The sequence below is a fragment of the Echinops telfairi genome, unplaced genomic scaffold (assembly GCF_000313985.2).
Source record: "Echinops telfairi isolate 266 unplaced genomic scaffold, ASM31398v2 ScPeMD7_5;HRSCAF=22, whole genome shotgun sequence".
Taxonomy (NCBI): Eukaryota; Metazoa; Chordata; class Mammalia; order Afrosoricida; family Tenrecidae; genus Echinops; species Echinops telfairi.
In genome coordinates, this window is record NW_022103901.1 from 20,462,026 (window position 1) to 20,479,132 (window position 17,107).

Here is a 17,107-nt window from a genome sequence, read left to right on the forward strand (position 1 = left end):
TGAAAATAATGACAATTTATAATTTATTAAAGGGTCTCAAGGCTGGGAAGGTGGGGGAGGGAGGGGAAAAGAGCTGATATCCAGGGCTCAAGTAGAAAGAAAATGTTTTGAAAATGATGATAGCAACATGTATAAATGAGCTTATAAAATTGATGTTTGGATTGTTGTGAAAGCTCTAAAAGCTCTTAATAAAATTATTTATTTAAAAAAAGAGAGATGTTTTATGTGGGGCAGCATTCATTAACAGATTCCAATGTTTCAGTGATTTAGGAAGACATTTGCTTCGGTTTTTTAAAAAGTTTTCAGGTAGCCTTAACCAGTGGTGGCCTTAAAATAATTTAACAACCAGTTAATTGCCCTAATGACTATTTTAAGTACAAAAAAGATATACTGAAAGGTAGCTTATTACTTCATAGGGTTAATATTTAAATAAGAACAATAAAAGAAGTACACAAAACTAGATTATGTTATAAGAAGGAGTTTTAAAGTATTAATGAAAAATATTAAATAATACATGACAAAAACAATAAAACTACTATTTAATATATTTCCATATTACTTCTTGCTTGGCAATTTGCAAGATTCTTCACTTTAGTCTAAGCATCATCAACTGTGATTTATCCTTCACCATCTTTTCAGTGTGGGAGTCAGATCCCATTCTTTGAGAGGGAAGCCAATTAGACAATAGTCATTGTGCATGATATATTAGAAACCAGTGACTTCTCTTCTCTGAACATATTATGTTCATCTTTGAAAAAACCCTTTTGGCCTCTGCTGAATTTATGGCAATTGTTCCGACAATTTTTTTAGCTTTTTGAACACTTTTGGGAATTTCATAATTCACTCATAATATCTCATGAGAATTTGAAATATAACATAACCCAGCAAGGTAGGCCATGGTTGCTCTACAATCTGACAAGGAAGTCCCCAACCATGCTTACCTGCCAGCAAAGAAGGCCCGAGCTGTCCCATGACCCAGAGAGGAAGGCCACAGCCATCCCTGCATCCAAACAAGGCAACATTCCCCAGAAGCCCTCTCATCATTAACAGCAGCAACCTGATGCTGTAGTCCATTGAAATCAACAACAACAACAACAACAACAAGAAGCAAGAAAAACAGGCACAAACAAGTGAATAGCACACATATCTAAAGGAATATTCTGAAGAAAAGGCCCCAGAGTTACCAGAAATAGAATCGAGAAGAATTATATTCAGGTATTGTCAAGGATGGAGGAAATGTTCAAGAGAACAATAGAAAGAATAGTAAACTGGAAACCCTACACCACATAGATTTCCAGAATATAAATAACAAGATAACAGAATTAGACAGCATGGTAGACGAGCAGAGTAATGGAACCGAAGAAATGGAAAGCCAAATTCTTGAGCTGAAAGACAATTCCCTTGCTTACAACCAATGAAAGAAATAATCAACGCAAAGAACATAGGTCTCCAAAGCGAGCATAGGCATCCAAAGAATGCCTAAGAATGATGTGGGATCCAGAAGGCTATGGATGACAATGGGAGCCCAAGATCTATTAGTGGGAACTACATAGGAAATACGCCTCTAGTGATCTCTCTCTATCATAATTGAGTGAAGGGAGAAAAGTGGTTTTTAAAAATGCATTGGAGAGATGAGTATAGTATATCAAAAGGATAAACCTGACTTGAAAAGTTAAAACCTTGTCAGTTGACTTCCCCTCTGATGCATGCTGGACCTGATCTGGTTTTGAACATTTTCTGTACTTTTGCTTTGTTTTGTTTCTGCTTGTCCATATTAGGGCTTATCTCAGAGGTGTTATGTCATTGGCGGTCACCTTCTTGAAGTTGTGTTATATGTTTTACTGTTTTTCAATATATGAAACCCAGGATTGAAGAGCCTATAGGGATAGCAACTAGAATTAAGGGTTTTGGTGGGGGGCACTGGGGAGTGAAAGGGAGACGATGTCAAGGAGTCCAGGAAAGAAAAGAATGTTTGGAAACTGATTGTGGTAGCAATTGTACAATACTGCTTGACATGATTGAACTATGGAATAATATGATACATGTATTAACTTCCACATAACAATAAATTAAAAAAAAAGAATTATGTGGGGCACTATCATGAAGAACAACCGATGTCTCATTGGGATTGTACAGCAGGAAGAAATTTAAAAAACAAAACAACCTACAGAAAATAGTATAAGAAATCATGAAGAAGGGAGAGGAAAAAATGAGGAGCTGATACCAAGGGCTCAAGGGATTAATGAACCACACTAGCATCAGTCTCTATACCTCAAGATATCAGGACAAGATGGTGCTGGGCAACCCCTACCCACAAGAGTTCTGGAAATGATCACTTTAGAAGGTCTTGTAAAGAGTGGGAGAAAATATGGGGAAACACTCCCCCTCAAAATCTGAGAAGAGTGTAGGCTTACTGCTTGGATAGACTGGTGGAATTCCCAAGAATATGGCTCTCTTGTCCTGTCTGCAACTACACTCATCTACTTGGCTCAATTTTCAGCCAAACAATAGCTGGGCCTATATTGGGGAAAATAAAAATAGTGTGGTACTCACACCTTAGAACGAGGAGCCATTAAAATTTTTTTTTTTAAAGGCAACATCTACCCAAGGGCAATGTTCAGGTTAGGTAGGTAGGAAGGAGGCATAGAAACAGGAAACACCTGGAGGAAGTGGGCTAAGTGATGATACATTGAAGGAATTACAATGGATGAGTGGATAGAAAAAAAGAAAACAATGTATAATTTTTACCTGTTCAAGTACATGATGTCAAAAGAGTTTTACACTTTTGAAGGTATTCTTTGTATTACACAGATGAGAGAAAACTCAATACACTTAAGAGAAATGAGAAAACAATACATAACATCTCCCATTCAAGGACATAAGGCAAAATTATTTTACATATTACCAAAGTACACCTTTATTACACAGACAGAACATTCCCAGTATTTTTGTATGAATGAGGATAGAGTGTCCAGTTTCATGTTATGAAAAGATTTGTACATAATTTCAAAGTACACTGTGTATTACAAGAATAAGAAAGTCCTCAATAGATTATGTGAATGAGAAAATAATGTACATTTTCTCCCATTCTAGCACACGAAGTCAAAAGAGTTCAACAGCAACAACAAAATAATAATCAATTGTTTGGCTTCTTGGTGGTATAGTGGTTACATGTTGGGCTATGTTGATCTTGCAATCCTCCGGGTCAGTAGTTCGAAAGAGCCAGCTCCTCTGAGGGAGAAAGACTGGGCTTTCTACTCCCGTTAATAGTCACAGGCTCAGAAGCTCACAGGCAAGTTCTACCCTGTCCTATTGGGAAACTATGAGTCAGCCTGGACTTGATGGCAGTGAGTTTTATTGCTTCTTGGATGTCCAGGCTTGAGTGTAATGTGCATCAGTTTCGAGAAGTTTCTTGAAGTCAGATAACATCGCACTCCCTATGTTGGACCCAAATGAAGACAGTTAAGAGATAAAGAGTGGTAAAGCAATTAGCCAAAAGCCCAACCCGGGAAGTAGGAAGTCACAGCAGGTTACAAGCCCATGTTAACCAGATTCATAAGCCCTTCATCCCACACTTGACTGCCTCCCACATCCCACAGCTGTGGCAGTCCATGTCTTTATCTAGGCTCCCGACCTTGAGAAAGTCCTAAGGGGAGTTTGGTTCTGCCCCAGTAGGATTAAAACTGACAGGAAGTCAAACTGGAGATACATTTTGGTTAGTATTTATTCTCCCAGGTCTTGCCCCGTAGGACCTTACCCATTAGCACTTTGTCCATTAGCACCTTGAATCCACCCTCTAGGGGAAGTGAGTACTTGTATTCCAGTTGAAGAAAATCCTCATGTTTTCCCCCGTGAAAACTAAAAAGAGCCTCTCAGCGTTGACACTTTATTTTTTTCCGTTTCCATTTTTAGTTCACTGAAATGAGTGATCCTTGGGGAGCAGAATGACTTGGAAGTCTCTGTCTAGCCTCAAAGGTGACTTAAACACCTTTCTACTTACTGGTTTCTAGTGATAGATAGGAAATGAGGAATCTTAAATTCAGAGACACTCGGGGGACTGCAGGAGAACACCCCCCCCCCGCCCCCCCGGCCCCCACGCAAGCAGGGAACTACTTACTCAGTAAATACTCTGCTGTGTCCTGTTCATAATCAGCATCTTCAGGGAAGTGATCAATCTTCTTGCACACTCCTCGGAAAGCCCCTGTGGAGACAAATGGGATCCTGAGCCAGGGTAGAGGACAGAGCTCCCAGACCCCATCTGGGTCTCTACTCCCACAATGAAGATCCCTCTTGTGGTTGTTAGAGTTGTAATAGATTGGCCCACCCGCTCCTTCCTCTGAGGCACAAGAAAGGGATTAGTAAAGGCAAAACCAAACCAAACCAACACTGAAGGTTGAAATTTCCTGTTTCCTAGAGTTTGTGTGACGTTGAGACTTAGAAAGATGAAGATCTATAAAGTATGTACATGCACTGTGAGGGCTGTCTTATATTATCTTTCCCCACTCCCAATCAATGAAGGGAAAAGGAGGTGGAATCTAACTACATTTATTTATCTTCCTATTTTACAGGCAAGGCAACTAGTCATACCCATTTTGCTTGAGATCGACAAAAACAAAAACGTTTATGGGTGGTTCCTAGTGTGATGGGGAGCACACTGGACTGCTAACCACAAGGTCAGCAGTTCAAAACTAGCCACTGTTCCTCTGTAGAGCGATGAGCCTTTCTACTCCTGTAAAGAGTTACAGTTCTCGGAAACCCACAGGGGCGGTTCTACTCTGTCCTATAGGGTCACTATGAGTCGGAATCATCGCAGCAGCAGTGAGGTAGTTGGGGTTGGGAGGGAGGGGAAACAAACAAGTGTGTCCATGCCGAGGGGGCTCTGAGTTACTGCTGCTAGTGGTGGAATCATGTGGAAAAGGAAAGTTGTACATGATGAACGTGATCAATGTCATTGAATTGTACAGGTGAAAATCATTGAATTGGCAAATGTTTTATTATACAGTTAACCCTTTAAAATATGCATTTGAGGTGCACAGGGACACTTATATGCAGCATTTTCTCAATAGTGGACCTTTATATGATCAGGCACTGAGACTAAAGCAAAGGAGAATTGTTACCATCTATGAAGGATAATATAATAAAACCTCTTCAAAAAAATTCCAAACTATAGAATTAAGTTTAACTCAGTTCTACTGAATTAAAATGTTCTTTTTATCCAATTGCCTGCCTGAGCACCTATGTTTATTTCCCTGACATGCTCCTGTTACTCAGGTATGTTAATTGCTAAAAGCAATACAACTAGAAGGTAATTTCCCTGCTGGGTTACATTGGGATGTGAAGGAAATACTCCGCTGAATACGCTAAGGAAAGGAATATGAACACAATTGTCTTTTGTGTGAGATAGCCAAAAGAATATTTCCTCATGAAAAAGATGTCGTGTGAAATTTGCTTGGAAGGGTCTTGAAGTTGGCTTTTCTGAACTCTCCCAGATCACTCGAAATGTTTGATTAACAAGTTATTTTAGGGAAATAGGACCCTGCGCCCACATGAATCTTCAGCGATCGTGAGCTGCCTGCTAAAGCTGTGTGCACTTCCACCAGTGATCCTTAATGATCCCACCTGAAAGCTATAAGCTGTGATTAAGAACCCTTACCATCAGTTCCTAGAACCAATGACTGTAACTCTCTCTATCCAATTATCCAATAGATTCTATTGAATAGAATTCTATTGAATCGAAACTCGGTTCCCCACTCCTAATGCATCCTGTTTGTGACCTCAACCAAAACATTAACCAAGTGACTTTATTTTAATTTTTGTTTCACAAGCCATATCTATGTGAGAAAATGTTAATTGGAGTAGACTGGTGACTTCTTGCATCCAGAGATAATGATTTTTTCCTTTTTAAGAATAAATCCCCTTAAATTCTGTTTTTATGAATTGAGTGAATCTTTCACAACAGCATACCATACAGAAACATTGAGAAACAGAAACTCAAAAAGAGCCAGACAGAAATCACAATGAATTTCCATACTTACACCAAGCTTGCCTCACTCTCCTGAAGCCTCTTCCATCTCTTGCACCTCTTCCACCCCTGAGACAACAAAACCATCACCTCATTGTTCTCCTCCACAGCTTACTCAATGTGAAAATGACTAACCTTGTCACCAGACAACCTAAACTTATGGAACTGATGAATATTGTATGATACTGTAATGTATCTCCTTATTGCTTCCCTAACAGCATTTTCTTTTCTGTAGCTTACTTTAGTGTAACCATACAGTATATACTGCATAAAACATACCAAATCTGTGTTAATCAACTGCTTATGCTATCAATCAAGTTCTGGTCAACCGTTATCTATTAGTTCAGTTTTGAGGAGTCAAGAGTTATTTGTGGACTTTGTGAAAAGAGTTGTTCAATCGTCAGTTATGTGTGTGTGTGACACACATATATTATTGTAACTAAATGTTTTCTAGACATCACATAAGTAAGTGGTAGTGCCAGAATTCTGAACCTGAATCCTCCCATTCAGCAGTAGCACACTCTCCTAAAGAATGCTCCTATCTGACCACAGGACGCCTCATGTTTCTCTCCCCTCATCCAGAATCACAGTTCACTGTCCCTTGCTGTGTGAATCAGTCTTTTGGGAGTGACAAAATTGGTGCTGGTACATCTTGGGCGGGAGGAAGATGTCAACCTTTTGCCTTTTTCTTTCATCTACATCAGCTTGACTTAACTCATTGTGGGTGTTGGATCATCAGTAGGTGTTTGTTAACTAGCTAGTTAACCAACTCCTGGGATAGTTGGGTTCTGCCAGTTCTTATAAATGACCAACAGTTTAGGAACTTCTCACCACAACATAGGCTTACTTATCATTGTCCTTGTCCTGGTCTAGGAAGGTATGTTAGGGATCTGAGGCAGTGAAGTATTGTGACAAGTAGCCAAGATACAGAATCTGACAGAGATGGACTTAGATTCCAGAGATGTTATTGTAAGAATTAAAGAAGGTCAAGTATATGAAGACGCGATCTTTTCTGATAAGCTCTGTTAGTGGTGGAGTTAGTTACTGATGAGTCAATTTCAACTCATGGTCACCTCATGTATCAGAGCAGAAGTGTGCTATATAGGTTTTCAAGGCTGTAAACTTTGGGAATCAGATCACCATACCTGTCTTTCAAAGAATCTCTGGGTGGGTTTGAACCAGTAACCATTTGACTATTTGTGTCTCTCAGAAATTCCTTACAAAACTCTAGTAGGCACATCGTAATAATTATTGGTGCTTGTTAAGTGCTTCCAATTGGCCAAACCCAGAGTTATAACTTTATATTTCTTTTCCTATTTAAAATTGTCCTTTAATCTAGGCAGTAAGGACTATTAATATTAACATTTGATAATGAAACAAAGGAAAATCACAGAGGAGTTTGAGGTTTCACAGCTGGTAAGTTGCAGAATTGCTACTTGAATGTAGACTGCAAAGTGTATGTTTTTTTTAATCATTATACTACGAATGCTGTTGTTAGGTGCCATCTAGGCTCATTGTCTAGGCCAGAAGTTCTCAACCTGTGGGTCGTGACCCCTTTGGGGTTGAAGGACCCTTTCACAGGGATCGCCTGATTCATAACAGTAGCAAAATTACAGCTATGAGGTAGCAACGAAAACAATTTTATGGTTTGGGGTCACCACAACATGAGGAACTGTATCAAGGGGCCGTGGCAGTAAGAAGGTTGAGAACCACTGGTCTCAACTCAAAGCAACCCTAGGTACATCAGAAGGAAATACTGCCTGAGCCTGTAGCATGCTCACAGTCTTCACGTTTGCACACACTTCTCCATTCACTGTGTCAATTATCTCCTTGAGGGTCTTCCCTTTTTGCACTGACCCTTCACTTTTCGAAGTATGATGTCCTTTTCCAGGGACAGTCCCACTTGATACACTCTGACTAGCAGGTGTTAGTATTAGGTCTATTAGTAAAGTGCTATGTATGTAATCTGTAAACAGGGCTCCAAGCCACCTGACTTTGACAGTGGATGAGACAGACTATGTAGAGTGTCCCCTTAGTTCTGATGCTCTACTCAGCAGGCAAAGGGACTCAGAACAAAGGAGGGAGATCAGTTCTGGATAAAACTCAAGACAATATATAGAAGAAAGATGAACCCATTACTTCTCTAATATTTAGAAACAGGCCTCCATTTTCCTTATTCAGATAATACAGTTTCATCCCTCTCATTGGCTGCCCCAACAGATAACAAATCTTAATAAGTAACACCTCGAGCATTTAATATCTCAGATGCCATTCTAAGCACTTTTCATGCCGGAGCCTCATTGGTTTATAAAATAATCTTATGTGGAACTTGATATTATCATCGGTTTTACCGAAGAGGAAATTTAAACTAATAAATGGCTTGCCCAAGACCACAGCTTAGAAATGGTCCATTCCCAGTGCAGATGTGACTGACTCAAAGACCAAAGCTGTTAAGAACTGTATCATGAGTTACGTTCTCTCTAAGAGTTACCAGAATTTTAAGCAATATCTTTTACCATGTCGCTCGATGATCATTATGAGGTTCATCCAGTGCTGTTCAATGTGACAATTTGCTTCCGAGGGGTTTCCATCACCTATGGTTCTCCCATGAGATACATCAGGAGCTACAGAGCACAGCAAGGGTAGTGGGGGTGGGATGATCTTTGTATTAGCTATTTTATATACTTTACAGAAGGTTTAATAGGAAGGAAAGGCTACTTGAAGATGAAATATGAATACCATTAAAGCAGAACACTTAGAATCATTGTGGAAATAAGCAACTACGTGCCTGCATATGCTTATCAAATGAAGCTATACAAGGTGGTGTTTTTTTGGACAGTTTGAAACTAGGACTTTGAATCAACAACATCAGTAATTGCTGGACATAGCGTTATCAGCTTTTAGTAGTTTCAAGTAGGAGATGGTCCACATCCAAGAAGCCTTGTGGAGCAGTTCTACTCTGTTCTACAGGGTTGATATGAGCCAGACTCTACCCACTCCCAATAGGGTAGAGTTTGGGGTTTGGTGTTTGGTCCTTTAAGAAAACTTTTGCTGAGCCCTGGTCTAAAGGTCTTTGTCCTGTGTAGGAAAGTGGAAAGCTAAGAGAAGTGTGGGTACTCCTGGGAAAGAGAACACAGTCTTGGTTGGCGCTTCTAAAGCAGACAATGTCAAGCTTCCAGGCAGGGCAAATCTCCACGACTCGCCTGTCAGGTCGTTGTACTGTGGTGGCTTCCATGTTGTTGTGGTGCTGGAAGCTATGCCACCGGTGTTTCAAATACAACCAGTTCACCCTTAGTGAACAAATTTCAGCAGCCCTTCCAGACTAAAAACAGACTAGGAAGTCGGAATATGCAATCCAACGTTGAGGAATTACCCGCGGAAGCCCTTTGGAACAGTAGCAGAGCATTTTCTGGCACAGTGCCAGAAGGGGAGCCTCACAAGTTGTAAGCCACAATTGAGGAAGAGCTACTCAATGATGTAGAGTGTACTTTAGTGACATGGATGGAGCAAAGCTAATGGGGCACGATTCAAAATAAGAAGAAATGGCTGCAAGCATCTGTTAGTAAGGGAACATGGAATGTATGGAAGTACGAAGGTAGAAAATTTGGAAGTTGTCAAAAATTAGAAAATGGATTTATTTAGACCTCTATAAATGCCCTTTGCCTCCTAGTTCTTTCCTCTACAGGCATGTAGATATGTAAATATATATATATGATGGAGAAATAGACCAATGTACATATATTTATAGGTTTAGTATTAAGGTAGCAGATGGACATTGGGCCTCTACTTAAGTACTCCCTCAAACCAGGAACACTTTGTTCTACTAACCTGGCATTTCATGAAGCTCACCTTCCCGACGATCGCTGAAGACAAAATGAGTGCATAAGCAAATGTGGTGAAGAAAGCTGATGGTGCATGGCTATCAAAAGATAGTGTCTGGGGTCTTAAAGGCTTGAAGATAAACAAGCAGTCATCTAGCTCAGAAGTAACAAAGCCCACATGAAAAAGCACACCAGCCTGTGTGATCATGAGGTGTTGATTGGATCAAGTATTAGGCATCGAAGACCCAGAACAAGAAATCATATCATTGTAAATGACAGGGAGTGCGGAGTGGAGACTCAAAGCCCATCTTTAGGCAACTGGACATCCCCTTACAGAAGGGTCGTGGGGAGGAGACAAGCCAGTCAGGGTACAGTATAGCACCGATGAAATATACAACTTTCCTCTAGTTTCTTAATGCTTCCTCTCTCACACTATCATGATCCAAATTCAACCTTACAAATCCGGCTAGACCAGAGGATGTACACTGGTACAGATAAGAGCTGGAAACACAGGGAATCCAGGGCAGATAAACCCCTCAGGACCAATATTGAGAGTAGCCATACCAGGAGGGGAAGGGGAAGGTGGGAGGAGAAAGGGGGAACCAATCATAATGATCAACCTCTAACCCCATCCCAGGGGGATGGACAACAGAAAAGTGGGTGAAAGGAGACATCTGTCAGTGAAAACATGGAAAAAATAATAATAATTTATAAATTATTAAGGGTTCATGAGGGAGTGAGGGTGGGGGAGTGAGGTAGTTAGTTTATTGTGCCAACCTGGCTGATAAACACATGTAGTTAATTGAAGGGCCGAGGAATAAATGGCTCAGTGAGCCTCACCTTTCTAGTTCTTGGGTCTCTTGCTTTCTGATGGTCGGACCAGGTTGCAGCTGCCTTAGCAGTTCCCTGCTTCACCCGGCAAGGCTCACTTCCTGCAAGACATCCCCAAGGAGCCACATGGACCTACCCCAGTGCAGCCCTGGGTGCTGGAGTACCATGTGGAGACTCCTGCCAGTGCTGAGATGTTTATGCATTCACTGACTCCGCTTTCCTCCTTCAGTTGGCGTCATTGCGTCTATTTTGTGAGATGGAAGAGAACTTTGTGGATTGGTGTCGGACATATGGGTTAATGGGTTAATGTTGCACTTGTGCACTTGGGAAGCACTGGGTTGGGATGTTTTCTTGATGCGCACTTACCCTTTATATAAAACTCTCTCTTATACATGAGTTTCTGTTGATTTGTTTCTCTAAAGTACCCAGACTAATACAGGGAGGGAGGGGGAAAATGAGAAGCTGATACCAAGGGTTCAAGTAGAAAGTGTTTTGAAAATGATGATGGTAACAAATATACACATGTGCTTGACACACTGGATGGATGGATGGATTGTGATAAGAGTTGTACGAGCCCCCAATAAAATGATTTAAAAATGGAATGCATACATAGTGATACACTAGGCATTCCAAACCAAACCAACTCACTACCACTGAGTTGATTCTGACTCATAATGACCCTCTAGGACAGAATAGAACTGCTCCTGTGGGTTTCTGAGACTGTCACTCTTTATGGGAGCAGAGAGACTCATTTTTCTTTCATGGAGCAGCTAGTGGTTTCGAATTGCTGACATTACAATGAGAAGTTCAACACCGAACCACTACACCACCTGGGCTCCTTCTGCTAAGCATTATACAGCTGAAGTGAACTGGTCATGGTCATTTTCAATCAGAAAATCACATAGTTACTATGTCAGGTATGACAAATTCAAAGGGAAAGGTGAGACAGTTATGGTCAACAAGTATTTACACTTTAGGCACCTTAATTTTCAAGAGAGGATAGAAAGAAGGTCACTCTTGGTGAAGTAGAGAGTCAATGCAAACGAGAAAGACTGAAGGAGCTGGACTGATACAGCGACCCAACATGGGCTGCGGCATCACCACCATCGTGAGGATGGCCCCGGAGCAGGCAGTGTCTCATTCCGTGGCACACAGGGTCATCCTGAGTCAAAGCTGACTAGACAGCACGTAACAAGAGGACAAATTTGGATCGCAGGATGTTTTCGTTCATATTTTCAATGCACGGTGTTTTGCTATATACCTTCTTGTATTCTTTCAGATGCTGTGTTGTCATCATAGAAAATCAGAAAAGGGCCGCTCCTCTCGGCCTGCTCTGTGCCTTCCTTACAATACTGCCTAATGGCCAAGCCCCCTAGATGGCACCAAGAAACACAAGACTAGCAGAAGTGAACTTAAGTTGAAAAGTAACTAAAACAAACAAGAAATGGTTAAAACTGCTTTATGTTGGCTGCACAAGTGCAGTATGTGGAACTAGTGTGACCTTTTGAGGTCACAGGCTGCAAACATCCCTTCGACAGCCATAACATGACTCACCTGCTGGCCCTCCACTGATGTTAATAAGCCCCTACCTATGCAAATGTCTCCCAGAACACCCTATGTTTATGTATAACTACCTTGTTAAAATGTATAAAGATAAGGGTAATCCACTATTCAGGGAACTGCATTTGAGGTCCTGGACTCTTGAGTTTCATGCCAGTATGCTGACACTAAAATGTCTTCACCCCGGGTTAAGAAGCCACATGGAGTTTCACTTCTTGCTGCAGGCAATTATTTTTGGCAACCACAAAGGGATCTTTTAAAGTAAGGCTCCACTACAGGGATTGGTGAGTTGATTACTGAGGGATCCATCCCTTGGCATTACTGAATGCCTTTCTCTGGGGGAAGTGATCTTGGCCCTCGCAGCTGATTTCAGCCAGGAGGAGCAGGGAAGGGTTCAAGATTTGCCCCAGGAAGTGGGAGAGATTTAAATCCAGGGTGACCAGACGTCCTGCTTTTGGCGGGACAGTCCTGATTTTTGGCGTTTTAAAAAAGTCCCGATTTTTTGAAAGAATGCACAACAAGCTAGGGAACGGTGTATTTGATCCATATAGACCAAATTTTTAATCAAGAACCCCACCCCCCACCCCCTTGGTCAGTGGTGTCCCGCTTTAAATCTGGTCACCTTATAAATCCCATTTGATAATAACTTTGGGCTCAGGAACTAGTATTGCCAAGTCAGTGAGAAAAATATCTTAATACAATAAATGTGTGCATTCATTGTTTTTAATCTGGGTAACAAGAGTAACAGCATACTCTAGGTTATAGCCCACTTACGTATTCTTAAGAATTGGTCTTATTTTAGATTAAAAACCAAAACCACCATAACAAACCCCACTGGAAAAAAACACACACCCCACTGGTGTTGAATTCTGACTAATAACGGATAATAATTGATCCTGACTAATGAAGACCCCGTAAGACAGAGCAGACCTGTCCCTCTTAGGGTTCTGAGACCATCAGTCTTTCCAGAAAGAGGACGCCTCCTCTTTCTTCTGAGAAGCAATTTGAGTTGTTGACCTTGCACTTGGCTACCCAGCATGTAACCCACTATGCCACCACAGTGCCCCATTTTGGAGATCTATGATCCAATGAAATAAAAAGCTACGATGGAGTTTTACTGCTGCACTGCATGCTCCTAGGACATGGAGAACAGCAGCCAGTGGAGGGGTTTTAAAACCATAATACCATCTTACAACTAGTTTTGCTTTATACTAGGAGAAGGTAAGTGGGGGGATATTTTTGCATTAAAGTGTTCTTGTATTTGTGTTAAACAAAACTTTGTACAATCCATGTCATTCCAGAGTGTAACATTTTGAGGGGAGAGGGTGGCTGGTAAAAGAGGGGGGGAAAACCCCCCGAATGTGAAGTCTTGCCTTGTCTCCAGGGGAGGATGAGAGATTTTTAAATATCCCTAGTCCTCGAAGCCTACATTTCCCTTCTGACCAGGAGGGATCTCTGCTTTTGGAGCCAACTCCTCAGGCAGTCTCTGTGCTGGCTCAGCCCTCTGAACCTGGATGCAGGCAGTGGCCCTCAGCAACCTGTGGAAAGAGGTCGTCTTTCTACGGCACACCTGAAGTGGTGTGCCTTCAAGCCAGGTTTCAGTTCAAACCAGGTTTCAGCCAACTTTTCAGGGCTCCCAAGGGGGACAGCAAAAGCAGGACACAGTTTGTATAGGTCGTACCTCATGTTCAACCTCTAATTAGTTTAACCGTGGGAGAAAGGGGGTTTTCTACTCCTGAAAGACTTATAGTCCCAGAAACTCACAGAGGCAGCTCTATCCTGTCCTATAAGGTCACTATGAGTTGGGAGCAGCTCTGTAGCAGTGAAATTAGTTTAATTGGAAGACTCATCTTTCCCTATATCAGGGGGACCCCAAGAAAGTAAATGATTTATGTGACTCCATATTTCAACTCCCTCTACCTACTCGAGAAGATTATATTCAGTCTCCAGACAATATACTTTTATTCTCCCAGAAGCACTCAAGAATGCTAAAATGGAGAACGTGGCTTTCATTGGGCAGAGTACTCCCAATAGTCAATGATCCAAAAGATAGACAGGAGTGTGCACAGGGGAACCTCTCACATTGAAAGTATCCACGGGCCAAGAGGCAAAGCAGGAAAACAAAGCTACCCAGAAGGCTCAACTCAAAGAGTGGTTTTCATTATTGCCTTTGAAAACAGAGGCCTGAAATGAAGAGTAGACCAGGGGCAGGGGCAGAGCTGATCTGGGACCCCTTTGGGATGTCCCAGGACTCCTTTACAACAATAACAGCAACAAGCAGTGTGTCTGATGTAAGAAGGAAGGGTCTTGGAAGCAAACTCTCATTTAACCCAGCTTCAGGTTTTACCCATGTCCCCATTAAGAATGAGCGTAGCGCCTCGGTCACCATCGCAGGAGTACTGATGACGTAGTGTCAACACAGTGGGTTGCTAACCAGAACCACCTCATTGCTCCCAGGGAGAAAGGCTGGGAGCTTTCTACTCCCATAATGAGATATTGAATAGTATGATTTGTGGGTAAATTGCCAATACAACTGTTTAAAAAAGAGTTAGTCTTAGGAATCCACACGGTCTTATTGGGTTGCTGTGCGTCAGAATCAACTCGTTGGCCATGACAGAATTTGAGTAGACTCAAATTAAACCCATTTAAATTATTCTCTGGGAGACCCGTGCTTAAGAACTCTGAGTTAAACAAGAGGAGTCAGTTATTCGCAACAGGTGATACACGTACAATCCCTGTCTGCTGTTTGCTCTCTCATTCACAAGGACCCCTCACCACAGAAGACACCTACCTGAGAGGCTTTTGCGCCTTTTCCAGCCTGGAGATAATGTGCTCCTTAAAAGCTGGAGAGGGGAAAACATGCAGCTGAAGGGGGAAGGACCCTAGTTACTTCTTAACAGCCAAACTTAACAGAGTTAGGCCCTGAATTCACCACTCCGGAGTAAAAGCGGCGCTGCTGGCGGAAGAGACCGCTAAGTCCTTCAGCTGGAGAAGATCAATGGGACTGTGTGCTCACTGAAAGGCCTAAGTATTGGTTTAACAGAAGGAGCTAATCACACCAGGTAGGAGGCTGGCTAAAGGTTATTATTCCTCGCTTTAACATTTTATTTTTCCCTTGGAAACCGAAGTCTCCCTCCTTAAAAACTGCCAGTAGTTAACTCATAACACCTCTTGTATTTGAATGGACGCCGGGGACACGTAGAGGCATACATCACAAGGCACTTAAAAAGCCCACATGGCCAAATGCCCTAGAGTCCTTGGAGTTTTGAGAGGTCAATCTTCCGAGCTGGCTTATGTCCTGGTTACCAAACTGAGTGGCTTGAGCAGCTAATCGCCTGTCTGTACTCATCCTAGTTCATAGGAGTAATTTGTTGTTGTTTTCTCCACTGATCCCTTTTCCCCTACTGCTGTTGCCAATCCTGATCTACCCGCATCTTAGTATCCCAATCCAGCGTAGTTAGTGCATGGCCCCTGCATCTCACGACATACAAACGAGACTACAACATGAGTACTGTACTTGGACTCTGGAAGAACGTGAGATTGACTCCTGTCCAAAGAACAGGAGGAAAGTCAGGCTCCTCTCAGCCTTCTCCTTGGATCTCTCATAGTGCAGTCTATGGGCAACCCTTCTTCATGAAACGAAGAACACGAGAAGCTAGCAGAAGTTATCCTGAGATGAACTCTAGGTACAACTGACAAGAAGAGCCTCAACCACTTCAGCTTAGCTGGACACGTGCAGTCTGTGAAGCCCACGTTCAATGGAGAGCTTTGGTCTTCACAGACCCCAAACACGCCTGCTGGCGACCATCACACCACTCCTGTCCTCTGTCCCTTCGCGGATGGTAATCATGTGTTTTCCTTGGGTTCCTATTTATAGGGATAACTTCCTTGTTAGAAAATAAAAAGAAAAGTAACCCCCCTGTTGGGGCAACATGATTTAAGGACCTGATTCTCCTGGTTCCTTGCAGTAAAGGGTCTTCATCCTCCTCTTTTGGGAGACTTAATTGAAAAAGAAACCACACTAACTAGTTAGGACCCTCTTGCCGCAGCAAGAATATTTCCCAAGCACACCTAGATTTAGTTTCTCTTGAAAATGAGGGGCTCTCTCCCACATTTCCCTGTGACAACAATACCCTACAGGCAAACATGAATGGCGCCTTTCAGATTAATATGAATTCTCCTGGGCCTACATGGCAGTGTTGGTGTTGTTAGCTGCTATTAAATTGGGTCTGACTCATAACCTTGTGTACAATAGAAAGAAACAAAGCCTGATCTTGTGCCACCCCTACATTCTTTGTTGCAGTTACTATATGTGATAGCTGGGTTTTGTGTTAACTTGGCTGGAACAGTATTCTCAGTGGTTTAAGGCCTAGTCTTAGCTCTGATCTAACAATAATTATTTCTTACAATAGGATCCTGCTTGGTACTCACCTTCATGAAGAAAACACAGAAGATATGGGTACTATAGCAAAGAGTGGTGAAGAAATTAGATGGTGCCTGGCTATCTAATAGAATAGTCTTAAAGGTTTGTTTCCAAACAAGCAGCCATTTAAGTGAGACTTCAACTAAGCCCACATGGAAGAAGCACATCAATATCCATGATCCAAGGATTGCAAGTTATATAACCCAAATCTGAAGGATGGAATAGTATCAGAGCTTAAAGTGTGAGATTCTGGTGTGCTATGGATAACAGTGGAAGCCCAAAATACATTTGCAGGATCTACACAGGGAATAAGCCTCTTGTGATTTCCCTCTAACCATAATTAAGCGGTGGGAATAACCTGGTTATCAGAGAGTATGGGAGAGATGACTATAGTAGATTGAAATGATAAATCCAACTTGAACTGTTAAAACCTTGTCACTTGATCTGCCT

General features: G+C 41.9%; 1 protein-coding gene across 1 annotated transcript in view; it reads right to left on the minus strand.

The window, feature by feature from the left end:
- Positions 1-17,107, minus strand: part of CACNG3 (calcium voltage-gated channel auxiliary subunit gamma 3) — a 152,753-nt gene that overhangs the window by 14,112 nt on the left and 121,534 nt on the right. Inside the window, exon 2 of the mRNA XM_004705714.2 lies at positions 4,118-4,201. Within this exon, the coding sequence (XP_004705771.1) occupies positions 4,118-4,201 (84 nt within the window). The remainder of the gene's footprint in view (positions 1-4,117; positions 4,202-17,107) is intronic.